The following is a 27,877-nucleotide window of genomic DNA, read 5'->3' on the forward strand; positions in this document are numbered from 1 at the left end:
CTTTCCATGAAATTAGAATCAAGCCAGCAGGTGTTTATTTTCACGCTATAAATAGAGTTCCCTCTTACTTCCCATTTTCTTACATGATACATGAGATACAGAGAACCCAAATTTCATTTGATAAAAAAATCAACTGTGGAGTCTTAAGTGGCAGTGAAAGAATAAGCAGGACCAGGCACCGAATCCAAGGCCGACAGCGACAGTCCACTAGGAAGGTACTTCAGTTACAGAACCACGACACATCCTCTGACGGTGCATTCTCTTGGGACAGTCTGGCTCGACAGTTAAGCTTCACCCAAGCACCAGGGCCAGACGCTGTTCTGGTTTCTTTGCGCCTCCTTTGGCCTAGCGCCCAGATCGGTTTCCCCAGGAGGCCTCGATGGCAAGTCATCTGAGCTGGAATCCGGAGGGCTGTGAATGCAGGTGGCGGCCCCCGGGGGCTGGGGCTTTGCTGAATGGAGCCCTCCTTGCCTTGAGTTTCCCCGGCTGGGGTGTGGAGGCCAGTGCGGTGCGGAGCAGGCTGGCCCATGGGGCTGCTGCCTGTCTTGCGCTTTAGTGGTAGACGACAGTGCTTCCAGGTGTCCCAGGGGGAGTCTGCTGATAGAGGAGTGTAGGAGAGGCGGGGAGGAAGACGGGCACTGCAGGCGAGAACGATCGGGGGACAAGTGGGTCGCTGTCCAGGCTGAGGGACAGACAGCTCAGCGGGGGCCAGTCCCACCTGTGCTTGGGCCCAGCAGCTGGTGGCGGCACACGGGGCTCTGAGCAGACTGGGAGCTGTGCGGGGGCCCGGGAGAGACGACCCGGGGGAGCGTTCCGGGCAGGGCGAGCCAGCGGCAGCTTCCCCAGGGGCGGGGGCGGGCCTACTGCTGCCCCGACACCAGGACGGCCAGCTCCTGGATGGACATGCTCTTGTTGACGTAGCGGTCATACTGCGCGGGGGTCAGCCGCCCGCTCTGCAGGGCCTCTTCAATGGAGAACTTCCTGCCGGACTTCCTGTCATGGATCACGGAGGACTCGCCTCCGGGGCCCTTGACGGAGATCTCCTCCCAGTCGCATTCCTGGCTCCTGAGCTTCACAAACATGTTCCAGTCGATGAGGCCGGCGCGGTGGGCCTCCTCGGGGGACAGCTCGCGGCCCGAGTCAGGGTCGATGACCACGATGGAGCGCCGCAGGTGGTTCTCCCTCTGCTCCCGCTTGACGGCCACGGATCCCAGGCGCCGCTGCAGCTCCTCGATCTCCTGGTCTTTGTCCCTGGAGAGCCTCCTGAGGTCGTCCAGCTCCCGCTCCAGGGACCGCAGGCGTGAGTCGAGCTGCGCCCCGGGGTCGGATCCAGCCGTCGCGGGCAGGCTTCTTAGGCTCTGTGCCTCAGCCGCGGCCATCTCGATCTCCGACTGCAGCCTGCGGGCCTCGAGCTGCAGGCTCTGCCGCTCCAGCTGCAGCTTGTGGTTCTCCTCCCTCAGGAAGTCCAGCTCCTTGGATGACTTGGAGTTGCAGAACTCCAGCTCCGACAGCTTGGCCTCCAGCCGGCTCACCTCAGCGTCCAGCTCCCTCTTGCCGCAGCTCTCAGCCTCCAGACTGCCCCTGAGCCTCTGAATCTCCTGCTCGGTGTCGCCTTTCTCCACCTGGACGCTCTCGGAGAAGACCACCTTCTCCTTGACCTCCATCTTCTCCAGGCGCTCCAGCTGCTGCTTCAGGGTCTCGAGCTCGCGCTCCAGGCCCTGCCGGCGGTGCCGCTCTTCCTCCAGCTGCAGGGCCAGCAGGGCGTGCTCCCGGGCCTGCTGGGGGTCCTGCTGCAGCACCACCTTCTGTGTGAGGGTCACCTTCTCGCGGGCCTCGCCCTCCTGCGCCTCCAGCTGCGCCAGCTGCTGCTTGAGGCGCTGCACCTCCAGCTCAGCCTCGCGGCGCGCCTGCCGCTCGCGCTCCAGCTCCTCCAGCTGGCGCTCCAGCTCGGCTCGCCGGCGCTGCAGCCGCCGCAGCTCGCCACGGAGGCCGTCGATCTGCCGCAGTTCCGCATCGATACTCTCGGTGAAGGCGCTCACTTCTGCCCGGAGGCCTGGCTCCTCCTCGTACCTGACCACCTCCTGCTGCACCACCACCTCCTTCCCGCGGGCCAGTTCCTCCTCCTTCTCCTGGATCTTCTCCTCCTGTGACACGCGTTCCCGTTCCAGGTCTACCTGCTTCTTGTGTTCCTCAGCCAGCCGGGCCCTCAGAGCTGCCACTTCCTCTTTGGTCTGGGGGTCTTCCTGGAACTGCAAGATCTCCTGGACCACCTCCTTGGTCTGCACCTGGGGCTTGGCCTCTTTGAGGGACTGGATCTCCTGCTTCAGCTGGTAGATCTCCAGGTCACACCTCTCGATGAGGCGGGTCTTGTCCACGATCTCCTCCCTGAGCCTCTGGAGCTCTTTCTCCGTCTCAGGGTCCGTCGTGTACTTGATGACCTCCTTGGTCACCTCCTTGACCTCTACCTGGGGGCCCCGCCTCCGAAGCGCCTCCAGCTCGCTCTGGTAGCTCTTGAGCTGCTCCTCGGCCCCCCGGTACTTGCGCTCCTGCTCTACCAGCTCCAGGCGGAGGTTGGCCACCTCACTCTCAGCCTTGGGGTCAGGCCGGACAATCTCGCGCACCTTCTCTTGCACAACCACCTTGGCGTTCTCGTCCTCCAGGGCCCAGATCTTCCGGAGCAGTTCGGCCTTCTCCCTCTGGCTGGCGCGGGCCCTGGCGGCCTCATCCTCATACTGGCGCTGGAGGGCGCCCACCTCCCGCTCGGCCGCCACGTCCTTCTCCACCGTGAGCACCTCCTTGACTGTGATCTTGCCCTCGGCCATGGCCCGCTCCTTCTCCAGCCTCTTGAGCTTGTCCTGCAGGAAGCCCAGCTCCTCCTCCTGCTTCTCCCGGAGCCCCTGCTCCCGCTGCTGGTCCTCCTGCAGCTGCCGGAACTCGGCCTCCAGCTGGGGGTCGTTGTGCACCTTGACCACCTCCTTCTCCGTGACCACCTCCCGTGCCCGCCGCTTCTCCTCAGCCAGGGCGGCCACGCGCTGCTGCAGGAGAAGTGCCTCCGCCTCGCGGGCGCCCTTCTGCCGCCGCAGCGCCTCCAGCTCCCCCCGCAGCCTCAGGACCTCGTCAGCCTGGGCCCGATCCGGCTCAATGCGCAGTACTTCCTTGACCATGTACTCCTGGCCCCCGGCCCAGGCCGCCTCCTCCAGGGCACGCAGCCGCAGCCGCAGCGCCTCCACCTCCCCCTGCAGCAGCCGGTTCTTGTGCTGCTCCTCGGCCAGGGTCTGCTGCGCCTGCTGGAAGCTCTCCTCCAGCGCCGGGTCCGGCACCTTCCTAAGCACCTCCCTGGTCACCACCGCCTCCTGCGGGCTCTGGCTCCGCAGCGCCCGGATCTCCTCCTGGGCGCTCCGGACTTCGTGCTCCAGCTGCTGCCGCCGCTCCATCTCCTCATCCAGCTCCTTCTGAATCTTCCACGTCTCTTCCGCTCCGGGGCCTGGCTTGCTCCCGGGCAGGGCCTCCTGGCTCGCACCTGCCTCCAGCTGCTGGGAAGGGGGAGACCATGCAGAGTTAGGGCTGGACTGCGCGCAGTTGGTCCCCGTCTCCCCACCCTCCAAGGCTCACAATATTTGTCTTGAGGTCCTCAAGGGATACCCCCACCCCGACACCCAGCTCAGTGTCAGGGCCGGTAGAGCCCTAGGCTTCCTTTTGAAATTAAAAACACTAGTTTAAACGCATCTGGGAAAACATCTTAAAGCCACAGAAGGGTATGATGTGAAGGCCGCCTGTCCCTTCTGGTCCTGTTCCTATAGGATGTGCTGTGCTGCTGCGCTTAGTTGCTCAATTGTGTCCGACTCTTTGTGACCCCATGGACTGCAGCCCCCCAGGCTCCTCTGTCCATGGGGATTCTCCAGGCAAGAAAACTGGAGTGGGTAGCCATGCCCTCCTCCAGGGGATCTTCCCAACCCAGGGATCGAACCCAGGTCTCCCGCATTGCAGGCGGATTCTTTACCGTCTGAGCCACCAGGGAAGCCCAGTATCCTACAGGATACAGTCACCTTTGTCACACATATATTTTTGTGTGCAGTGTGTATTTATCTTTTCCATGCTAATGGTGGCCCTCAATCTGCATGCACCCTGTTGATTGCGCTTATGAGAGGATCTGCAGTGGCCAGAGAAGACCACCTCGTCATGCGACAGTTCGTTTTCCATCGTGTGGACAGACCCTGGCTCAGTCACCGCCCCCAGGGCCCTGCCCTGGCAGCGAGGGCACATGCCCTCCGGCCACCTCTGTTTCTCTGAGGCAGAGCGAGCCTAGTGTCCGAGCTGTTGGGATAGTTTTCAGTAGGATGCCTTCCTGAGACCCATTACCTGTCTCAGGAGGGTCAGTGCAAACTCCAGGTTCTGCAGCCTCTGTCTGTTGATGGCATTAACCTCCGTGAATTTGGCAGCAAGAGCTGCTTCCTACAGGAGAGCAGACAGACAGGAATCAACAAGCTGAGCAAGGTGTTTGAGAAAAACCTGGCATTGGGGGAGAGATGCCAAAGAGAGTTGCCACTTCCTACCTGGAGTTCTGCTAGTCTCAACTGTGAGAGAGAAAACTGGATTTAGAGTCAGAAGCCTGAACCCCCAGGGACCTTGAGCAGGTCTGTCTCTGAGCCTTAAGGCGCTCATGTACGGAAAGAACAGGTTAACGTCAGCCCTCCATGTGTGTGGACCCACTCGGCGTGGAGCAAGGGGAACCGCCCAGCCACGACTCCCAGCAGGCTGTCTTTCCAGGCGTGTCACTGTCGCCGGCCCAGAATAAGTTCATCGTCTTCTCCCACTAGACTGTTGGCACCCAGGAGGGCCCCCAGCCCCGTTTACCACTGTGCGTGCCCCTCTGAGGACTGCGTGTCGTGCTCCCTGGAGGAATGGAGCCCAGGAGGCTGGGCCTGCGGAGCTCACCTCTTCTCTCACTTTGGCGGCAGGGGACTGGAGCCTGGCCCGCTTGCTCACGTGGCTGTTCCTTCCATTCTCCAAGTCAAGGAGGGACCTGAGTTTCTCTGCTTCCAACTCGTAGTCCTGGGTGAGAGACACGAGGCAAGGGGCAGACCAGAGCAGGTGAGACCAAAGTGTTCCTGTGCCCTTTCTGGCTGACCGCGGAGGTCTTCCGCTCAGCTGCACCTTGCTCTGACTACCAGGAGGTTTGGAGAACTGTCGCTCCATCAATGGCACACAACCACATCCCTGGACGACCCGCGAGACAAGAGAAAACGGGCCTGCAAACCCCTTTGTCCCCAAGGCGCACTCCCTCCTCCAGGCCACCTCTGGCCCAGAGAAGGTGGCTTCCTGCTGTCTTCATCACACTCTACACCGTAAGCTTTTTTTCATGCTGCCCTAATCCTTCTGTGGGTCAATTTGATGACTTAAACATCCATCAAGTAGCTGGATGATAATTTCCTAGCTGTCTCCACTGCTAATATTGGACATTTAGGTTACTTCTAGTTTGTCTCTTTGGCTATTGTAAATAATTTTTTATTTTATACTGATTTTGCTAATCCCACATTATCATTTTTTCGCATGTTTTCCTTTATGATAAATTCCCCCCAGTTACTGCTTTAAACAATAGAAAACCCTTCTGATATTCGATGCCTGGTACCATCTTGTTTCCCAAAGGGTGGTGCCGGTTTGCACAGCCACCTGCCATGCGTGAGGACACCCCCAGGGCCAGCCCGGGGGTTGGGGGTGGGGATGGTGGGGAAGAGGCCCTGCTGCCGGGGTGTCGCGTCTCACCTTGACAGCCTGCTGGTACTGCTGGGAGTGCGTGTGGACTTTCTGCATTTCCTCTTCCCTTCTTGCTATTTCATCTAGTAGGTTCTGTACAACAACAGAGACTTTAAAAATAAAAACTTGGAAAAAAAAAAATCCTAAACCTAGATAGAGTAGCTGAATTCCTTAGAGTCTGGAATTCTTCTGTAGCACAGGGTATAATGAGCAGCTTCCTTATTTACGTTTGTTGGTTCCAAAAGGCAGTTCTAAGGGCCTGTGAAGAAGGGCCAAGAAGCTAACGAACCTTGCCAGGAAGGCAGTGTTTACTGAGTGCATGGAGGTGTCAGGCACGGTGCTAAGGCTAAGCACGTGTCTTTCTGAGATTATCTCCCTGACTCTCCCCACATCCTTTGAGGTGAGCACCATCCTCACTTCCCGTTTAGGAGCTCCAGCGGTGCGGTGCCTGGCCTGCGGGTGCATGGCTCTGGGGGTGGGAGCAGGATCTGAGCCCAGGCTGTTGGCTTTTCCGTTCCTCGTCCTTCACCCCAAGGCCCTGCTGTCTTCTGGGGAGCCAGGGCTCTGGGCTGTGGAAATGGGTTTCCCCCCACAAGGGCTCCCCGGTGACCCTGCAGTGATCTGCTTATTTATCAGACCTGCATGGGGCGGTGGGGGGGTTCCGCTCCAGGCCAGGCCTCATGCAGGGGACCGAGGAGGGAGCGCTGAGGGGAGCCCTGTTTTCGAGCTCAGAGACGTGGGTGCTGGGAATCCACTGGTCCAGGACCATGACCAGGCGCCCATCCACAAAGGGGCTTGCTGACCCCCAGCCTGCTCACCTTCTGGTTGTTCAGCTTGGTCTCCACTTGGCTGAGGCTGTCCGTCTCCTGGGGCTCATAGCTGGGGATGTGGGACAGGAACTGAAGCAGGCGGTCACGGCCGCTGCAGAAGGCGTCATGCTCAGCCCGGGCACTCTGCAGGCTCTGGACCCTGCGGGGCAAAGCCAGCCAGGCCTTTGAGTGCTTGGGTTGCACCGAGAGCTGCCTGCTGTCGCCTTCTAGAGGTTACCAAAGGGAACTGAACTCGGAGTCAGCGCAACGTTTACCAGGAAGGGGAGTAGTCAGGTAAATTACGGAGTATTGGGTGGGAATACTGCACGGCCTCCGTTAAAGGCAGGCAGGCCCGAGTGTGCGGACCCGAGGTGATGCCCACTGTGAATCCCAGGACCTAAATAACTCCCGGATCCAAGGAGAACTCAGAAGGGAGGTGTGGAAATCTTTTGAACTCACTGAAAATAAAAACATTGTGGGAAAAAGCGAATGCAGTACTTAGCGAGATGTACTTAAATGCTTAGATTAGGGAGAAAAAAAAAAAAGCAGACTCTCAGATCAACAGTCCAAGCTTCTAACTTCAGGAAGAAAAAGAAGAGCCAACTGAACCTAATGTAAACAGCTATAGTAGGAAATAATGATGAGCAGAATTCAGTGAATCAGGAAACAGGAAAATGCAAAGATCACTGCAACCAAAGCTGTTTCATTGAAACAGTCAGTGAAGTGATCAACCCCAGACAGAATCATCAGGGGGAGAAAACAGAATAAACAAATACGACAAAAGAAGATACGACGTCAGGAATGAAAGTGAGGATGTTCCCTCAGATCTATGTCTATTCAAGGATAAGAGAATATTATGAACCATTTCATGCCAAAACGTCAACAGCTTGACGAGGTGTACAACGTGTCCTTGAAAGACACAAACTTGTGAAGCTGCTCAAGCATCAGATGACCCAGATCGTCCAATATCTAATAAAAGAGGTTGCATTTGTAGTTAAAAACCTTCTTACCAAAAAAAAAAAAAAAAAAAAAAATTGCAGGCCCAGATGGCTTCCGGGGTGAATTCTACCACGCATTTAAGGAAGTAATACCCAGTCTTCACAGACCCTCTTTCAGAAAACAGAAGAGGAGGAGGGAGCACTTCCTGACTGTTCAGGCCAGGAAAATACACGATGGGGAAATAGTAACACACACTGCGATTTCCTACCAACCCCGGCTTGCACAGGGTGGCTCTGGAAGAACTCACGATAAACTCACAGCAGGGCTGATCTTGGGGGGAACGGTTTGGTCATTACAACCCCTTTGGGTTTTTTTATTTTGTATGTGTTTTGCTTTTTCCAAAAAGCGGCAATTATTTGGAAAACAAACAGCCTTCAGCGCTGTCCACAGAAATCCCACCTGGGTGCCTCAGGCAGACTAGCTAAGCCGAGGCCGCCGAGACCACCCTCCCCAGCCCCCAGCCTCGCCCCGTGGCCCCTGACCTGAGCTCCGCCTGCTGGCAGAGGCCATCGAAGCGCTGGCACAACTTGTGCACCTCGGCCTCCTGGCGCTCCAGGTCCGGGCAGTGCTCCTGGAAGCGGCTGGCCAGCGAGCCTGAGCACTGCTTGGCGGCCTGCAGGTTCCGCTGCACCTCGCTGAGGAGGGCCTTCCGGGCCTGCAGCTCGGAGGCCATGGCCTGCAGGGTGGAGAGGCAGGTGGCGGGCGCTGTGGCCAAGGGCTCCAGGGCCCGGAGTGCTTGGGGCCACCCGCTTAGAGGGGGTGGTAGGCCCAGCCCGCTCAGAGACCAGGGCTTTGTCTCTGAGTTGGTCCTTAAACCTGAGGTCACTTCTACAATTTCTGTCTCGTGACAATGAACACCACCTGGGAAAAACAGCTTCTAAAACCCTGTGGCGCACAGTGCAGGCTGGTGACGCCGCGCATGGACTGGAAGGGCCCCCGGCGGAGGCTCTGCCCTCCGAGCCTGCTTTCTGGACTCCCAGTGAGGCTGTTGCCACAAGGCAAGGGGTCTGTGATGTGGTTCGTGGATGAGGGGCCTCCCACGGGCTCACGGACTGGCGCTTAGAGTGGCCCAGTGGCACCGTGAAGACGGCAGGTGCCGGGCGAGAGGCAGAGCTGCCTCTGCTCAGCTGACCTGCCCAGCGGGCGTCTGGGCACAGGCGGCCAGGTCTGCTCTTTCAGAGAAAGGGAGAGGGGGTGGCTACGCTGATACCTGATTTGAAGATACCAGCACCTGATTTCCGCAGGCCGCACAAACCCCTTGTGCGGCTGGGATTCCAAACCTGGAGAGACCTGCTGTCCTGGGCCTTGGGACCCTCGATTGTCCAGAGGTGGAGGGCGAACGGGAGCCCTTAGAGCCCACGCCCAGCTCAGCGAGGGGCTCCCGGGGCCCAGAGTCTGCACACTCACCGCCAGCTCCTGCCTCCTGCTGTCCAGGGCCTGGCTACTCTCGGGCACCGTGTCCTCCTGGGCCAGCTGGGTCTCATACGTGGCCAGCATCTCCCGGCCCTGCTGCAGGCTTTTCTCCAGGCGGTTGGCGATGTCGACCCTGAGGACACGTGTCAGGAGTTAGCTGAGGGGAGGAGGGTGGCCCGGCCCCTGACCACCCTGCCTGGCCTCCCCGCTGCCCGCCTGCACCCACTTCTCCTGGGCGGCTTCCAGCAGCTGCACCAGGCGCTCGTATCTGCGCTGGGTGTCCTCCACCCGCTTCCTCAGCAGGGCGGTGCTGCCACTGTCCGGGAGGGCCCGCACGAACGCCTCGCCCTCGGCCGTGCTGCGCGCCTTCTCGGGCTCAATCCGCAGCAGCTCGTTGGTGATGTTCTGTGGGGACCGGAGCCCTCGTGTTGGCCACAGCCAGCGGCCCCTCTCCCCCAGGACACCCTCCCTGGGGTGGGGGCTGCCTGGGGGTCTGGGGCACTGGCCTAGGAGTCGGGGTCTGTAGTGAGCATCCCTGGGGGTTCTGATGTACCCGACGGGGACTCAGGACTGATGAAAACCAACAGGTGACACCAAGCACTTCCGGTTCCCACTACTCCACGGGGATGGTGCTACTCATCTTTTGGGGGAACCCTGATGAGATGCATACGACTCCATGCAGCTTAGGAGTTTGCAGCCACACCCCCACCCCCGTACCAGGCCTTGGCTCAGCCCCTCCCAGCCCTGGCACGAGCCCCATCAAGGGCCACGGCGCTGCTCTGAGTCCCAAGCCTCCTCTGTTGATCGGGGAAGGTTGCACCCACGACGGAGGGGGCCGAGGATCCCTAAAACTGTGTGTGTGTGTGTGTGTGTGTGTGTGTGTGTGTAGGAGGGTATGTGTATGTGTGTGTGTAGGAGGGTGTGTGTGTGTGTGTAGGAGGGTATGTGTGTGTGTGTGTAGGAGGGGGTGTGTGTATGTAGGAAGGGGTGTGTGTGTGTGTGTGAGAAGGAGGTGAGGGGGCCGAGGACCCCAGAAACTGTGTGTGTGTGTGTGTGTGTGTGTGTGAAGGAGGTGAGCTGTGGCCAGAGTTACTGTGCTCCATCCTCCCGAGGCCCCCTGAGCGGGCAGCCAGCCCATTTTACTGAAGAAACTGAGGTCTGCGGTCAGGGCAAGGGGGCTGGCTCTGTGGGCCCAGAGCCCCTGGGCCGCGGGGCGCCCTGCCTCTCTCCCAGCTGGGTGCTGACCTGCTCGGGCCGCGGTCCTGCCGTCATCAGCTCTATCAAGAGCCCTTTCTCCTGGAGACATGTCTAGGGGCACCAGGCCTCTGGCACCTCTTCAGTTCTCAGCCTAGAACAGCGCCTCTCCCTGCGACTCAGGGCTTCCCGTTACACGTGGCAAGCGGACCCCGTGGAGCACCCAGAGCCCCCACAGGCATGAGACTGTGGGCAGGGCCCCTGGGAAGCCCAGGGGCCAGCCTGTGCCCCCAGCCCTGGGTACCTTGAGGTCCTTGGCCCGCTCTGCGCTGTCCTGCACAGCCCGGCCCTGCTCCAGCGGCGGCCGCAGGATGGCCGTGATGGCCTTCTCCTGCCGGTCCAGGTCGCTGGCCACCTTGTCCAAGCCAGCCAGCAGCTGGCGGCCCTGCAGGTCCGAGGCATCTGCTGGAGGGAGGTCAGAGTCAGGGGGTCGTGGGGGCCCTGGGGGGTGTTTAGGGGTCAGCTCAGCCTGTCCTCCCCCACCTACCGTGCTGTCCCGTCTGCTGCACAGATCCTGAATCCGGGCCCCTTCCCCGTCCCCCCAGAGCCTCAGGCAGTGGCCCTGGTACCCACCTCCAGAGCTCTCTGCCTTCAGCACCTCATGCCGCTCCTGGAGCGCCTTTCTGCTCCCGGCTGCCTTCTGCCGCAGGCTCTGGTACTGGCTGCCCAGGCTGTGACAGCAAAAAATGGGCTGGGGAGCCCGAGGCGGTCCACACCCCCACCACCCACGGAAGCAGGACCCTGGGCTCTGGCTCAACAGGCAGCCCCGAGGAGTCAGGCAGCTCCTCAAAATGCTTTGAAAAGTCAACACAACACATGCACACAGAGGATCTGCTGAAACACCGGTTTCTCTCTGCTCCCGGGTTCAGCAGGCCCCTTCCGCCTCTCCTTTCTTCCTCTCTTTTTCTTTCATAGCAAGTCTTACAACCTACAATGGTCTTGTTTGCTCATAACTTTTCCCCGCCATGATGCTTCCTCTGAGGGAGCAGTGGATAGCAGATGTTCAATACATATCTGCTAAACGAATAAATGAAGGAGTTCCTGAATCGCTCATTCAACACAGAGTTCTTTGGTGCCTGCTTTGCACCAGGTATGGGACAAGACCCTGAAAGTATACCAAATCTCAAGGAACCTCTGCCCAGTGGGATGGACACACAGACACAGAGCAGACTCATGAGAGCAGCACACAAGGTGGGAGAAGGTGCTTGGGAGCCAAGAGACGGCAGCCTTTTGTCCTGGAGCCAGAGTGGAGGACGAGGGGAGGGGGCAATCAGGGATGGCTTCACAGAATAGGTGGCCCCTGGGCTGGGGCCTTCAAGCCAAGAGGTCTGAGTCAACAAAGCGATGGGTTGACGTGCAGGTGGAGGGAGTTACGCGTGCCCAGGCCCAGGGGCACCTGCAGAGAGGCCCCTCCCTGCAGCGTGCCCAGAGCCGGACACTCACACACAAGTTGGCCAGGCCAATGGGATCTGCCGCTGTCCCACCTGAGCCTCCAAAGGGGGTGCACGTGTGGGACATAAGTGGCACCCTGAGGCTCAGCTGTGGTGCCCAGGGCTGTGAATGGGGTCTGGGAGTCCAGGGGGGTGCGGCCACACACCACACCAGCTCCTCCTCCTTTATCCCATACCTTTCAGCCAGAGCCAGGGCCTCAGGGTCAGTGGGTGGGACCATGAAGCAGACAGCCGGGGCAGTCAGCTTGTTCCCCGCGCTGTCTGTGAGGTCCCAGCTCTCCCCATTGTTCCTCTGCAGGGTGTAGCTGTAGCCCCGAGAGATCAGGCCCTGGTGGGGGACAGGCCAGTCAGGACACATGGAGAGACCTGTCACAGCTGGAGGCCGGAAGCCCAGTCACTGCCTAACTCTGGGACCTGGGGAGTCTTAGCCTGTCTCTCAGAAACTCCTCAAGATGTTTCATCAAAAAGAGAGGCTCTGCCAGCCTAACACCCACCTGGACTTCCCTCTGGGGGCCCCCCTCTGCCCATTCAGTGCCAGCCCAGGTAGTCTCCTCCCTTCATCCCCTGACTGCTCAGGGTGAACGTGTGACTCAGGTCTGGCCAATGAGAGAATGGCACTCACGGCCACAGTGATTGGTTCAGGCTGCACACATGACTCAAGAGTGGGCCAATGAGAACCTTCCCTGAGACATCTGCTGGAATAACTGGCGCCTCTAAGCTGGTGGGACAGAAGGCCAGGGCAGCAGGGACCATGTGGGGGGCGGGGCACTGGCAGAGAGTGACCCCAATGATGGAGATGAACACAGGCTCCTGAAAATGTCTGAGGTCCTACCTCCAGCCCTGTCACCCCTTAGACCTTTCAGGGAGCGGAGAAGAGGCTGATCTGGGCCCAGTCTGCCTGGGGCACCTGGAACACCTGGGCAGGGCCTCACCTGGTCACCCTCGAAGTCACAGAGTGCCTCCACGGGGATGGGCTTGAGGGGCATCTCCCGGCGGTACTTGAGGGGCACCACCTGCTGCCCTCGCTTCTGCAGCCCCCGCACCACATGCTCGTACTTGTCCAGAGCCTTCTCCTGGTCCTGGATGTGGAGGGGAGTGCCCGGGTGAGAACACGCAGCCCTCCCCAGGCAGGGAGCCGGGGAAGGGCCTACTCAGGGGGCATCACTCACGTCCAGCTCCCGCAGCAGCAGCTCAATCTGGTATCGGTCCTTGAAGTCGGGGCTGTATTTCTGGTTCAGGTCTGAGTCCACCTTGCGAAGCAGCTCCTGGGCATCCTTCATGTCTTTGTGGAACTAGGGGAGACCAGAGGGCCCCATCACGGGCGGGAGTCCACCAGGATGCCTGAGGCTCATCCTGGCTGTGACTTGAAGCCCACTCCCAGGTGGGGCTGGGCCTCCCACTCACCCTGAATCCACAGGCTTGGGGATGCCCCCAGCCCTCCCCAGGCTACCTTCCTGGGGGCTTCACAGGGAGAGACCCGGTCCCTTCTCAGCAATCCATGCAACGCCACCTCTATGACATGCTGGTTTCATGTCCATACACCAGTAACCTTAGGGTTCTCCTCTATTCCACTCCTGTCTTTGTGCTGGGAACACCCTGACTTATTCTAAGTCTCAGTACATGGAAGGCAAGCCTCCCCACTTGGTTCTGGGAAACTCTCTTGCCTGTTTTTCAGCCTATCAGCTCTGGAATCATTCACTGACAGCTGTCCCCTGGGCTGCAGCTGTGAACATGATTTTGGGATCCCTGGGAAGTCCACAGCCCAGCAGGACTGAGACACTATGACACCGAGTTAGTTATGTTAGTGTCATCTGAGTTCAAATGTCCCCAAACTGCCTGCTCATAAGAATCACGTGCAGCGGTCTTATTAAAAACACATTCCAGTGGAAATACTGCAGTATCCATCAACATTGTGAATGGAGAAACACAACGTGGTCCACGCATACAATGGAATCGATGGAATATTATTCAGCCGTGAAAAGGAATGAAGTTCCGGTTCATGATGAACCTTGAAAACGTTATGTTCAGTGAAAGAACCAAACACAAAAGGCCACAGATCATGTGAGTCCACTTCTACGAAATATCTAAAATGGGCAAATCCAAAGAGACAGAAAGTAGAGGGGTGGTTATCAGGGGTTGGAACGGGGGAGGTGACTGCTTATTAGGTACAGAAGTTCTACTTGGGGTGGTGAACACGTTTTGGAAAGACAGTGGTGATGGTTGCACAACACTGTGAATATAATCACTGCGTTGGGTTGTGCACATAAGAATGGCACCTAAAATGGCAAATTTCATATAATACATATCCCAAAACGAAAACCCCACACACCTATTCCTGCACCTGTGCCATCTTGGTGAGTTAAGACTCTCCAGTCCCAGCCCCCAGGGAAGGCAGACAAGGGCCCGGAAATCTTAGGGCACATGCATGTCCATCATGAGAACCACAGACATTGGGAGGTGTGGGAGGGCAGCTCTGAAAGGCTCCCGAGGAAGCGGTGCTGAGCCCACAAGGGAGCCAAGTGGGCGCTGGGTGCTCCCCCCGGGGGGCCCGGCTGGCAGGCACCTGGTGGTAGTCTTCCATGTACTTCAGGTGGCTCTCCTCACAGATGAGCAGGTTCAGGTATTCCTTCCAATCTGCGTGGACGGCCTCCATGTGAGCCTGCCAGGAGAAAGGGGGCATATTGCTGCTGGCCAGGTATCTGGGCCAGGGCTTCCCAGGTGGCACTAGCGATAAAGAACCTGCCTGCCATTGTAGCAGATGTAAGAGATGCGGTTCGATCCCTGGGTTGGGAAGAGCCCCTTGAGGAGAGCAAGGAAATCCATTCCAATATTCCTGCCTGGAGAATCCCACGGACAGAGGAGCCTGGCAGGCTACAGTCCATAGGGCAACAAACAGTCGGACATGACCGAAGCGATATAGCACACACACATGGAGGTATCTGGGACACTAGGGGCAGGATGGCAGGATTCCAGACCAGAAAAGGGTAGAGGAGAGGGGCATCTGGCTTCTGCATGGGTGTGACTCCCAGCCAGTTCCTGCCCAGGAGTGGGAGGAGGAGAGAGGAGATGTATTGAGGAGTCAAACAGGGCTGCCATGTTCGGGTGCACAGGTTGCGCACTGCACAAGGGACAAGTAGGGGCCATGTCTGCCCAGACCACGTGGTGCTTTAAAAAAAGCTTACAAGGTGCTCCCCAAATTCATGTCCACCAGAACTCAAAATGTGGCTTTATTTGGAATAGGACTTTTGCGGCTATAATCAGTTAAGACTATCAAGATGAAATCCTGGATTCAGGGTGCCCTTATAGGAAGAGAAGAGGACACACAGGTGAGAAGGCAATGTGGACACAGAGGTGGAGATAGGAGGTATTCGTCTAGTCAAGGCTATGGTGTTTCCAGTGGTCATGTATGGATGTGAGAGTTGGACTGTGAAGAAAGCTGAGCGCCGAAGAATTGATGCTTTTGAACTGTCGTGTTGGAGAAGACTCTTGAGAGTCCCTTGGACTGCAAGGAGATCCAACCAGTCCATCCTAAAGGAGATCAGTCCTGGGTATTCTTTGGAAGGAATGATGCTAAAGCTGAAACTCCAGTACTTTGGCCACTTCATGTGGAGAGTTAACTCATTGGAAAAGACTCTGATGCTGGTAGGGATTGGGGGCAGGAGGAGAAGGGGACGACAGAGGATGAGATGGCTGGATGGCATCACCAACTTGATGGACGTGAGTTTGAGTGAACTCCGGGAGTTGGTGATGGACAGGGAGGCCTGGCATGTTGCGATTCATGGGGTTGCAAGCAGTCGGACACGACTGAGTGACTGAACTGAACTGAACTGCAGGAAAGCCAAGGATTGCCAGCAGTCACCAGACTCAAGAAAAGAGACAAGGAAGGATTCTCCCTTATACCCCTCAGAGGAAACAAGCCTGCCAACACCTTGATTCTGAATTTCTGGCCTCCAGAACTATGAGAGAATAACTTTCCATTGTTTAAAGCCTTCAAGTTGGTGGTCATTTGTTAGAACAACAATAGGAAACTAATACAGGCACCACGTGGGCTTCAGAAGTCTAGGGACCGAGGGCCAGGGCATCGAGAGGCAGGGCCAGACAGAGGGAAGGGAGATGGCAAAGTGGAGAGACAGACAGACACTGGACACAGGACCCTGGGGCCTGCCTGAGTGCAGGGAGCCCAGAGCAGAGGTCACCTGGAGGCCAGCCTGAAGCAAGTGTCCCTTCCTGGGGCTCACGCACCTCAATGGAGTTCCTCCCGGGGTGCTCGGCGGCGAGCAGCTGCTCACCCTCGCTGTGCAGCTTGTTAATTCTCTCCTCTTTGGCCTCCAGGTTCCGGTGGATGAAATTCTGCAGCGAGGGCAGTGGAGGGGCTCAGCGCCCAGCCGGGCAGCCCCGAGCTCCTTCCGGGGCCCCCCGCCCCGCACCCCCAGAGCCCAGCACCCACCTCGTACTGGCGCCGGCGGCTGGGGTAGTTGAGGTTGCGGTCACTCCAGTCATACTGTATGCGGCCCTGGGCCTGCTGGTCCAGCCAGTACAGCTCGTTGGTGCAGCGCTGCATGTAGTCCTGCAGCGAGCTCAGGTGCCGCTGCCGCGCCTGCGACGCCGCCTGCAGGCAGGCAAGGACAGGGCTGCAGCCTCACCGGCAAGGGACTCCCTCCACACCTCCTGCCCCGCTGGACTCCCTTGGATAAGTCATCTGACCCTCCCAAACCCCTTCATTTGTTCAGCAAATGTTTATTGTGCATCTAATGAGTGCTGGGCTAATGCACAAAGAGACTTGGGTTCTATCCCTGGGTCGGGAAGATCCCCTGGAGGAGGGCATGAACCCACTCCAGTGTTCTTGCCTGGAGAATCCCATGGACAGAGGAACCTGGCAGACTACAGTCCATAGGGTCACAAAAGTCAGACACGACTAAAGCAACTTGGCATGTATGCAAGTGCTGGCCTTGCGATATAGCAGTGAGTGAGACAAAACCCTCACAGAACAGATATGCTTGTGGAGCCTCGGTTTATTCATCTGCAAAATGGGAATAACAGCACAGATCTCATAGGGCACCAAGCCTGGCATACAGTTGGTGCTCCATAAACGTAAGCAGCTACGCTTCCGCTTTTGTCTTTAACATGTCATGGTGCAAACTACCACAGGGCAGTGGGGAGCGGGTGTCTGAATTCCACTCTGCAAATGAGAACAGTGGTGAACACGTTCGGGGGAGCCCACCATGTCCCATGACTGCGCAAAGGACTTCTCCAACATCAACTCATGCAACCCTGAAAGCTTCCTGTAAACCAAGGGTGGAAGTGACTCCATTTTACACATGAGGAGACTGAGGTTCCCAGTGACTCAGCAGCTCATGCTCAAGGTCTCCCCACCTAAAGAGGGTGGAGGCAGCCCAGCTCCAGAGCCTCCTACTATGGGCTATACTGTTACTGCCCCTACATTCTCATGTCTGAGGTGTCTGTAACATCCACAACAAGAAAGCATTTACGCATCACGTGCAGTTATAAAAAAGGTTTTGAAAAGGGAAATAGAGAACTTTTGCTTATTAAGCACCTGGCATTGTACTCGGCACACAGTAGGTGCTCAACAAAAAATTAAGAAGCAAACAGTAGGATAAACTGTATCCACAGAGTCTCTTGGGGTTTCCTATGAGCAAAGGGCAATCAGGGGTGCCTCTTGGGTAGGGGCTCGGGATACTGCTTCTCCGCACTTCATCCCCCTCCATCCTGCTTGAAGTGTTAACTGCACACACGTCTTTGCTCATAGCCCGGCTTCCCATCCCCTCCCATCCTGGTCCTGGGGGTGTCTCACCAGCAGTTTCTGGTACTTGGCCTGGAGTTCACCGTTCTGCTCCTGAAGATGAGGCCGAGGACATGGGTTAGGGTGGGGGGCTGCAGGCAGGAGCCCCTGTTCCCCAGGCTCCCTTCTACCCCTCCCCCGAGGCACACACCTTGGCCAGGTGGGGCCCTATGGCCTTGACCTCATTGTGAAAGATGTTGTGTTGCTCCACCTGGTGGTCCACCAGCGGCAGTTCCGTCCCGAAGCTCTGGCTGCTCAGCTTGTCCTGGCCAGGGAGGCGGGGGGACGACACACATGGGCATGGGCCAGGGGGTCCAGGACTCGCAGGCCACCCGGTACCCATGCCCGGGGAACCTTAGCTCTCCTCCTCACAGCGCAGCCGAGGAGGCGAAGTAGCCCCGGAGGGAGGAGGGAAGAGGTTGTCACCCTGATCTCATTAATCTCACTGCAACCTCAGAGGCCCTCGCGGTTACTGTTTCCATTTCACAGATGGGAAAACAGAGGCTCGGCCTGGGGAGTCACTTGCTCGGGATCACACCAGAAGCCAGGCTTCTATGGGGTGGAGATGGGCTGGCGAGGGCACAGGAAGACCAGCGGCTGGCCAGAAACCTGGCGGCTGCCCCCAGCCGACCAGGACCCCAACGATCCTGGGAGGGTCCCAACCTCCACCACATCTGCTGTGTGACCCTGGGCTAGGCACTGCACCTCTCTGAGCCTTGCTTATCTCATCAACACAGACATCAGGAAATAACCGGGAACAGCAGGACTCCAGTGCCCATGCAATGGAGGGAGGGCTCCTGGCCCTTACACGGCCCCATCCCAGCCGAAGCCTGGGCCTTACCAGCTTTTCCTCCACCAGCGCCTCCCAGTTGACCTGCGGGTCCACCTCTTTCACCACCAGGTTGTAGATCTGCTTGTGTTTCCCACGGAGGTTGGTCACACGCTCCTTCAGCTGACGGATGCTGAGCGGGGAGGGGGAGAGACCACCCTGGTTAGCAGGGCTGGTGGGCAGGTGTAGTGCTTCTGCCCTGAGTGGGGCTCCCACCCAGGCCCCAGTCTCAGCTTTCTGCTCAGTAGCCTGGAAGGTCAGGGTCACAGTGGCCTTGTGTCCAGGCAGTCACTCCCTGCCCTGCTCCTGCCCACTTTCTTTTATCCTGCCTTCCCCCACCAACGTTTCCCCAGGGCCTGCTATGCGCCTGGAACCATAGAGGTTTCCAGAACAAACAGGCCAGTCTGCTGCTCTCTGGAGCCCACTATCCACCTGGCAGGGCCCAGGGCTGGGCTGTGAGAGGGACAGTGCTCTGTCCACGTCTGAGCTGAGGCAAGAGCCAGGAGCTCAGAAAGCCAGCCGGGCATCAGGCAGGGGACAGTGCACTCACAAGCTTGGAGGTCGGGGGCTGTGGTCAGGGGACCAGGGTACTCCAAGCCTCAATTTCCCTAGCTGTGAAATAGGTTGTTGGAAGGATCACATGAAGTGTTCAGCTAGGGCTGGCCCCGCCGTCAGCCCTCCACAAACCCCGACTCAGGTCCCTGCACACTGAGCGGCTACAGCCCCCCTGCCCTGACCCCCAGCGGCTCCCTCAGGACCGGAAGTGGAGGGGACTTACTCCTCAGTGATCATGTCCCCCTGGGGGTGCTTCATGTGCTTGGCGATGGCCGCGTCCGCCTCCAGCACGTAGAGCAGCTTCTCAGAGTTCAACACCTTCTGCAAGGCCACATCCCGGTGCTCGGGCTGCCGGCCCTCCTGCAGCCGGGCCAGGTCCTGCGAGAGGCACGAGAAAGGGGTGGGGAAGACAGAGGGCAGGGACTCAGGGGGCACATCCAGGATCGGGGGGCTCCCCTGGCCCTGCCCAGCCCCTGCTCTGAGATAGCAGGCTCGGGACACGGCTGTGCACAGAGAGACATGGCCCATCCAGCCCAGGGAGGAGGGCAGTGTGTGTGCACGCTCAGTTGTCTGACTCTTTGCAGCTCCGTGGACTGTAGCCTGCCAGGCTCCTCTGTCCATGTGATTTTCCAGGCCAGAATACTGGAGTGGGTTGCCATTTCCTCCTCCAGGGGATCTTCCCAACCCAGGCATAGAACCTGTGGCTCTTGCATCTCTTGCGTTGGCAGGCAGATTCTTTACCACTGTGCCACCAAGGGAGGAGGGAGACCCCAGGAAAGGCCTGTCAATAAATAAACCTCAGGAACCCCCCTAGCAGTCCAGTGGTTAGGACTCCACATTTCCACTGCAGGGGGAGATGGGTTCGCTCCCTGGTCAGGGAACAAAGATGACAAAGTTTGCACAGGTCGGAGTTTACCAAGGAAGCACAGCAGAGGTGGAACGTGGGGACCTGCTTGAGCTCGGGCTCTGGGATTCAGTGAGGCCCCCCCGAGGCAGTGACGCAGGCTACGAATGAAGGAAGAAGGGGAAGAGTATTGGAGGCAGAGGGAGTGGCCTGTGTGAAGGTCCTGTGGCAGGAAATGATGACTGGAAGGGACGGTCAGGGGAAGAAGCTGGGGGTGGGACAGGGCATGGTGCCACCCATCCTTAAAGGTGACTCCTCCAGGGGGTCCTCAGGGGAGCGGGTCCAAGCTAGGGGCACAGTTGGGTGTTGTGACAAGGCCCAGGCGAGAGCTGAGGGTGGCCTGTGCTGGGGTGTTGCCAGTGAAATGGCGAGAATGAACAGAGTGGGTGGACGTCTGGGAGGTACAATTGCTCAGTTGATGATGAGTCCTAGTTGTTGCTGTTCAGCCACTAAGTCATGTCTGACTCTGCAATCCCATGGATCTGCAGCACACCAGGCTTCCCTGTCCTTGACTATCTTCTGGAGTCTGCTCATGTCCATTGAGTCAGTGATGTTATTTAACCATCTCATCCTCAGCCACCCCCTTCTCCTTTTGCCCTCAATCTTTCCCAGCATCAGGGTCTCTTCCAAAGAGCTGGCTCTTTTCGTCAGATGGCCAAAGGATTGGAGCTTCAGCATCAACCTTTCTACAAATATTCAGGGTTGATGAGTCCAGGGTCTCTGATAATTTAGGGAAGAATGATGAACTGGCAGTGGGAACAACAGGTTAAACACAGCCTGTTAATCCACTTAGTGGACTTTCGTGGAGCGCAGATGGGCTCTGAGCCAGGCCCGGGGGTGGGCGGGGGGACAAGTCAGAGACTGGACTGAGCACAGGTGGGGCGGGGGGATCACACAAGGGACCTCGGAGGCCAGTTCTCTACCCCCAGCTGGGTGTCAGTGTCCCCATCTCTGCAATGGCAGTAAGAGAAACCCATGTTTCAGCAGAGGCAGCCAAGGGACCAGGGGATTGTCCCTCAGCCGCCAGAAGATGGGAGTACAGATGGGGACGACCTCAAAACCACCAAGTGAGAGGAGCCAGGCACTGAAGGCCACGCCCCTCAGGACTGGTTTACGGGAACTGCCCCAAGTAGGTGGATCCATAAAAGAGGCTAGATGGGAGCAGGAATCCGCAGTCAATGGACACAGGGGAGCTTACAAAGGGATTACAGGTTTGGAAACCGACCTGTGAGGATAGCTGCACCCCTCGGTGATGTTACTAAAAAAATCACTGCACTGTGTGCTCGAAGGGGGTACATTTTCTGATCTGTAAAACCCGCCTCAATAAAGCTGTTAAAAAAAAGAAAAAGCACAAAAGGCAGAAACAGCAAAAGGCAAAAGAAGTGAACGGAGGTGGTGTGGTGCCTGGTACAGTGTAAAATGACTCAGCTCCCTCTTGGAGAAAGAGATGGTATCCAGCCCACATTCCAGGTCTTTCCTGGGCCAACTCTGGGAGGGCTGGGCAGCGAGGGGTGGGGCTTTGGAGGTGAGACCCATGTGGCAGAAGGTCAAAGTCACTGGACCATCGCCCCACTGCGGGTAGGTCTGGCTGGTTAAAAAGTTTCAACATCATGGTTCTTGGCTTGGGTGGAATTTTATCGGCTCCATCTTCGCCAGTTGATCTGAAGCTCTGCTGGGCAATGACCGTGTCAAAGATTAATTTTGAAAAAGGAGGAAGTAAATTAATCATCTCCTAATTCCCACAGGTGCAGGGACTCGTGGGAATGCAAAACGTGTCCAGCCAAAACGAGAGAGAATATCCGGCCAAAAGATGCCACACAGGCGTTCAAGAGTCCACAGTCGGGCAAGACTAATCAATGAGGACAGGTCAGCGCTGTGGTTACCTCGGGGGTGGGGGGTGACATTGATTGCAAAGGTCCCCCAGGACCTTTCGGGAAATGTCCTTTGACTTGACCTGAGTAAAGTTTCCATGGGTACCGATTGACGCGAAAACTCACAAGTCATAGGGACCGACATATCCTGTAAATTTTGCCCACACTGACGGACAGATAATCAATAAAGCAAATCCAGGAGATGGTTACTGGTAGGATCTGTGTGGTGAGGTTACAGGTGTTCTCAAGCCGTCCGGCTTTTCTGGCATTTAAAAATTGGGATAGGTACAAAAAGAATCCTGGAGTGGGTTGCCATATCCTTCTCCAGGGGATCTGCCCAGTCCAGGGGTCAAACCAGGGTTTCCCGCATTGCAGGCAGATTCTTTACCATGTGAGCCACCAGGGAAGCTCCAGGAATACTTGACGGGGTTGGCATTCTCATCTCCAGGGGATCTTCCAGACCCAGGGATTGAACAGGGGTTTCCTGCATTGTGGGCAGATTCTTTACCATCTGAGCCACCAGGGAAAGCAGAGCAGCACACAAGGCCACACACTGTGTGATTCTGTTTCTATGAAATATCCAGAATATGTATATTCAAAGAGACAGAAGGCAGAGTCATGGGCAGATGGGCACAGGGGTTCCCTTTGGGAGGATAAAAGCACCTTGGGACCAGAAAGACGTGGTCATCGCACATCATAAATGTATGAAATGCCATGAAATTCTATACTTTAAATGCTTCACTTTATCTCATGTGAACCTCACTTCCATTTTAGAAAATAGGAAAATTAAAGAGAACTTTTGGGTTCTCTTTTAATAAAATTAATTTTAACTTACAATTGAATAGATATATTTATTTATAAATAAATTGTTTTAAATTATTATTTATAAAACATTAAATAAAATAAAATTAATAATGATGTTTTCTTCCGAAAGAAGGAAGAGAAAAGACAAAAAGATTAGCCCGTGCCATCTCCAAAATCTGGTTTAAGTTTGTTCATTTGAATTAAAACAAAGAACAAATTCAAAATGATCTTCCAAACACATACTTGCTACTTTGAGTCATGACTCTAAGCAAATACCATGAGACGAGGGCTGGGGTCTGTTCCCTCACACTCTCACAGGCCAGAAGAGGTCAGAGAGACACCGGGTGTGAGGGGATGGTGTTCCCCTCTGCTGGTGGAATCATATGCCATCTTAATTTGCTTCTTTATACTTGTTTATTGGCCCCAAAATGTTTGTCGCGAACACATATTACTTTTGTTAGGAGGAAAAAATGACACACCCCAAAAAGCTGTTTTCATTTAGGAAAGTGCACACGCCACCATGGCAATCACGAGAGTGGGGACAAAAAAAAATGCCAGAGGGACTGGGCACCAGGGCCAGGGCACGGCCAGAAGGAGGGATGCTGGAGGCCGGCTGAGGCCGGAAAGAAAGAGGGGGCACGGAGGCGGGGAGGGGGAAGGGAGGTCCTGGGGGAGGGAGACCCTAAGGGCGCAGAGCACCCTCTCGTCCACCCTGCCCCCTACTTCTCACCCGAAGAGTGTCATTCCCCCCACCCACCCCTGTCCCTCAGGGGAGTGGACACCTGGGCGGTCAGCCGAGAGGCAGCCATGTCTGGGCCTGGGGCCAGCCGTGGGGCCAGCCAGCCTCATGACCTGTCCACCCTCAATGCCCCTGCGCTCCTCTGGACCTGCCTCTTAGTCATGCCTGGAATGTGGATGAAACACAGACGCCCGTTTAAATTCAAATTTCAGGTAAACAATGGATAATTCATAATATAAGTATATCCCAAGTAGTGCGTGGGAGACACACCCACAAAAATTTGCATCCTAAACTTCAAATGGAACTGGATATCCTGTATTTTCATTTGCTAAATCTGGCAACACCCCCTCTGGGGGTGGGGGAATGGCTCTGAGGTCAGCTCTGTCACTGACACAGTCCATTCTGGCCCTCTCTGGCTACAAAGAAGGTATGAACTCAACCACTCTGGGCTGGTGGGGAGGGGTTCGAAGAGGAGGCAGCCAGCTTAGCAGCTCATAGATGTGAGCACGGCTGCAGGGCTGCCCGCGGAGCAGGATCCCTGGGAGAACCTTTGGGTTCGGGCCGGTTGTTATCCCCATTTTACAGTCCAGGAAACTGAGGCACGGAGTGGGGAGATGATTTGGCCCGCCTGCGTCTGAGTAGTGGCAGTGGTAGGGAAGTGAGGATGACGCTGCTAATCACAGGGAGCCCTGCACGGCACCCGCATACGTGCCTTGTGCTCAGTCACTCAGTCGTGCCCGACTCTGTGCAGCCCCGTGGACTGCAGCCCGCCAGGCCCCTCTGTCCATGGGATCCTCCAAACAAGAATACTGGAGTGGGTTGCCATTTCCTTCTCCAGGGCATCTTCTCGACCCAGGGATTGAACCTGGGTCTTTAAGGTCTTCCTGGGTCTTTAAGAGCTTCCCTGGTGGCTCAGATGGTAAAGTGTCTGCCTGCAATGCGGGAGACCCGTGTTCGATCCCTGGGTTGGGAAGATCTCCTGGAAAAGGAAATGGCAACCCACGCCAGTATTCTTGCCTGGAGAATCCCATGGACGGAGGAGCCTGGTAGGCTACAGTCCACGGGGTCGCCAAGAGTCGGACACGGCTGAGCGACTTCACTTTAAGGTCTATCTGCATTGGCAGGAGGGCTCTTTAACCACTAGTGCCACCTGCATAATCTCATCACATCTCTCCAGCAGCCCAGGACGCGGGGTGAGGTTTCCCCCTTTCGGGTGCACAGGGAGATAAAGTGACTTCCTCAAGGTCACACAGTAAGTGGCAAAACCAAGGTCCTAGCCAAGGCCTGGCTCCTGAGACTGCGGTTCTGCTCCAGACAGGGCCCATGGCTGCAGGAACTCGGTATCCGGGGTGGAGGAGCTGGTATTAACAGCACTAAGAAGGCTCCTCTTCAATGTGTCTCCACCTGGGCACTGGACATTTGAGGCTGAATCATTCTGTGCTCTGTAGGCTACATAGCAGCATCTCTGGCCTCCATCGCTAGATACCTGACCCCGCACTCCCCAAGGTGCGGTAGCTAAAAATGTCTCCAGACGTGACCACACGTCCCCTGGGAGCAGAATCATGCCCAGGTGAGAACCTCGGGGTCATCTGAACCCCGGGTCCCCAGGGGGCTGGCATCTCGGGGGCACCGAGTGGGAGGCGGGCACTCACGCTCTGCATCTTGGCTTCCGTGTCCACGATGTTCCTCTCCACCTGGTCGGCATTCTTCTGCAACTGCTCGATGAGCTCCGACAGCTCCTTGTTAGAGACGCTGCAGGCAGAGAGCCGGGAGGTGAGCCGCAGGGCCGGAGGGCAGGGGCGGGGTCCCGCCAGCGCCCCGGCCTCCCAGGCCATCCCCAGCCCCGGGCTCAGGGAAGCTGCCCAGTGAGCCTTGAATGGAGCTTGGCTGTCTCCCCCAGGGCAATGTCACTAAAGGCACAGAGTGAGGCAGCGCCATCCGGGAATCAGCCTCTGCTCTGGCCGTCACCCCAGTGCTTCTATTTGCCATGTTGGCAGAGCACGTGTATTCTGCTCTCCTACTTTTTTTATTGAGATATAACTCACATGTCATAAAATTCACCCCTTAAAAGTGTGCTAATTCTGGGAATCCCCTGGTGGTCCAGCGGTTAAGACCACACGCTCCCGATGCTGGCGGCCCGGCTTCGATCCCTGGCCAGGGAACGAGATGCCACTTGCTGCAACTAAGAGTTCACATCCCGCATGTCATGACTAAGACCCGGTGCAGCCAAATAAACCAATAAAAGTAAATGTAAAAAATAAAGTGCATAATTCAGGGGTTTTAGTGTATTCACAAGGTTGTATAACCATCGTTGCTATGTAATCTCAGAATATTTTCACCACCCCCAAATAGAAACCCCACCCCCTTCAGCAACTCACTCCTCACCATTCCACCCCATGGCCCCTAGCGACCACAAATCCACTTTCTGTCTCTATGGATTTGCCTACTCTGTACAACATGGGGCCTTCCGTGTCTAACTTCTTTCACTTTACAATATCTTGAGGGTCATCCGTGTTGTAGCTAGTGTGTGACCGTGCTTCATTCCTGTTTATGGCTGCATAATATTCCACGGCTTGGCTACGTCACATTTTATTTATCTGGTTATCCACTGATGGGACATTTGGGCTGTTTCCACCTTTTGGCCATGATGGCTCAGACTGCTCTGAACACTCGGGTACAAGTTTTTGTGCCAGCAGTCTTATTACTAAATACCTGATACTTTTCTTTCAATCTACTCATTCTTTATATTTAAATAAATTTCCTAAGAAAGAGGATTTGCTTCCCCATTGTAAACAGAAAACCAGAAGCCCTTGCCATAAAGAGGTAATAGCCAAAATAAATTCCACAGAAATAAAAGGACGGCATTAAGTTCTAGCTGGACACTTGGCTGCCTGCACATGTTGAAACTGAGCCCTGCCCTCTCCTGCTTAAAGGCAGAACTTGGCATGCACACCCCGCAGCCAAGCTAGAGCTCTGCTGGCACCGAGCTGAGACCTCCTGAGAGTTCTCAGAGTGTCTGGGAGAGATTTGAAATCGGAAAGGCTTTCTCATTTGGCGTTTCTTTGTTCTCTCTGGCTGTATCTGTCTGCCCTGCAAAATCACACTTCAGCCCACCCTGGCAAACACCACTGTGGGAGTGGAGGAGACCTTGGTTTTGGACTCAGATGTGCGTTGGGGCTGTGTGACTTGGCCAAGCTGCTGTCCCTCTCTGTGCCTCTGCTTCCCGCTATCAGATGGACCTTTCCCAGTTGGGTGTTAGGAATGGGAATGAGGTTATGCAGGCAAAGAGCTGGGTGCCCCATAAGCCTCATGAAGGTTCATGATTATACTTAAGGAGCCTTAATGATTATTGTCCAGCTCCTTGTTTTCTTTAAACAAAGGAAGAAACAAAGACCAGAAAGGGAAAGCAACTTGGTCACCGTCACACAGCTACCCAGCAGTGGTTGAGATTAGCACTTAGTCCTCCAATCTCCATCAAAGACCTCATATACTGACTCCAAAGATTGAGGGCAGGAGGAGAAGGGGACAGCAAAGGATGAGATGGTTGGATGGCATCACCAACTCAGTGGACATGAATTTATGCAAACTCTGGGAGATGGTGAAGGACAGGGAAGTCTGGCATGCTGCAGTCCATTGGGCTGCAAAGAGTCAGACACGACTGAGCGACTGAACAACAGGAGGGTCTGAGGCTCAACACTGCAGATACTACTGATGCTGCGGGGGAAGCCAGAGTGGTGGCAGAAACAGGCACACGAACAGAAGCTGCAAGACTGTCCAGCTCAGGCCCAAACCTTGCCTGGAGGCCTGCTTTGTACCAGGTCTGGATACACAGGCGCTAGGAGGCGAGAGGGTTAGGGTCTTGGCGAACAAGACCCAGGCCACACCCTTTGTGAAGAAAACCAAGGAGGCAGCCTTTCCCAAAGTGGGGCCCCAGGAACCCTGGTCTTGTAAATTGCTCCTGGAATGAAAGCTTTGTCACTCAGGTGATTATGAAAGCCCGATCCCTCAATAAGTCAGTAAAGGCTCTAAGAAGTCCTGTGGTGGAGAAAGCTGATATTCAGTGGAGCACCCAGGAAGGCTCAGAAGAGGGGACTGTGCATGGAGGCTCTGGGTAAGGTGGGGTGAGGCTGCCAGGCCATGGGCCAACTCCCATCACCCCCCACCTTGGCTTGGGCAGACCACATGGCGAATGTTGAACACTTCTGCCCTCAACCCAACCCCAGCCGCTGACCCCCACTGTGGCCTCAGCCGTCAGACATGGTGAGTCTCAACCCAAATATTTAACCGTGAGAGCCAGGGCCACCACTGCGATCCTGCAGTGTGGGTTAGGTGGGGGCCTCTATCCCTCTCGGGTCCAGCCCAGCCGCACCCCAGGGCACGGGGCCAGCTCCCAAACCAGGCCCCTCACTGGATGGGACAGGTTCAAGGAAAGCGCCTCCTGGACTGCACCCTGGGCAGCCCATTACTCCAGCTGAAGCCCAGCACCAGAAGGGGACACAGGGCGGTGGGGTGGGGACAGCCAGCTCCATGGACCTGGTGCTCCTGGTGGGGAACAAAGGACCGCTCGGTGGGAGCATGTGGTCAGACAGGCGTGGCTTCCAAGGCCTGCTGGACCACTTACTGCTTGGACCGTCCCAGGCAAGCACCTCAACCTCTCCGTCTGTCTTCTGGGGATGACCACGGAGTCACTGTGGT

General features: G+C 56.6%; 1 protein-coding gene across 3 annotated transcripts in view; it reads right to left on the bottom strand.

The window, feature by feature from the left end:
- Positions 1-18: 18 nt before the first annotated feature.
- The window catches only part of PPL (periplakin), a 47,813-nt gene continuing 19,954 nt past the window's right edge, over positions 19-27,877 (bottom strand). For 2 of the 3 annotated variants that reach the window (XM_055562090.1, XM_055562088.1), the window contains exons 2-22: positions 24,835-24,934; positions 19,088-19,242; positions 18,322-18,442; positions 17,632-17,745; positions 17,493-17,534; positions 16,128-16,289; positions 15,923-16,030; positions 14,244-14,339; positions 12,850-12,972; positions 12,613-12,759; positions 11,857-12,008; positions 10,803-10,900; positions 10,474-10,634; positions 9,202-9,380; positions 8,970-9,108; positions 8,045-8,238; positions 6,573-6,723; positions 5,764-5,847; positions 4,936-5,052; positions 4,360-4,452; positions 19-3,533 (exon numbers count right to left, since the gene is read on the bottom strand). In XM_055562090.1, the coding sequence (XP_055418065.1) occupies positions 861-3,533; positions 4,360-4,452; positions 4,936-5,052; positions 5,764-5,847; positions 6,573-6,723; positions 8,045-8,238; positions 8,970-9,108; positions 9,202-9,380; positions 10,474-10,634; positions 10,803-10,900; positions 11,857-12,008; positions 12,613-12,759; positions 12,850-12,972; positions 14,244-14,339; positions 15,923-16,030; positions 16,128-16,289; positions 17,493-17,534; positions 17,632-17,745; positions 18,322-18,442; positions 19,088-19,242; positions 24,835-24,934 (5,209 nt within the window). In that variant the 3' untranslated portion in view covers positions 19-860. The remainder of the gene's footprint in view (positions 3,534-4,359; positions 4,453-4,935; positions 5,053-5,763; positions 5,848-6,572; positions 6,724-8,044; positions 8,239-8,969; positions 9,109-9,201; positions 9,381-10,473; positions 10,635-10,802; positions 10,901-11,856; positions 12,009-12,612; positions 12,760-12,849; positions 12,973-14,243; positions 14,340-15,922; positions 16,031-16,127; positions 16,290-17,492; positions 17,535-17,631; positions 17,746-18,321; positions 18,443-19,087; positions 19,243-24,834; positions 24,935-27,877) is intronic. The other variant, XM_055562089.1, reaches the window with a different exon arrangement.

Source organism: Bubalus kerabau, chromosome 23 (genome assembly GCF_029407905.1).
Source record: "Bubalus kerabau isolate K-KA32 ecotype Philippines breed swamp buffalo chromosome 23, PCC_UOA_SB_1v2, whole genome shotgun sequence".
Taxonomy (NCBI): Eukaryota; Metazoa; Chordata; class Mammalia; order Artiodactyla; family Bovidae; genus Bubalus; species Bubalus kerabau.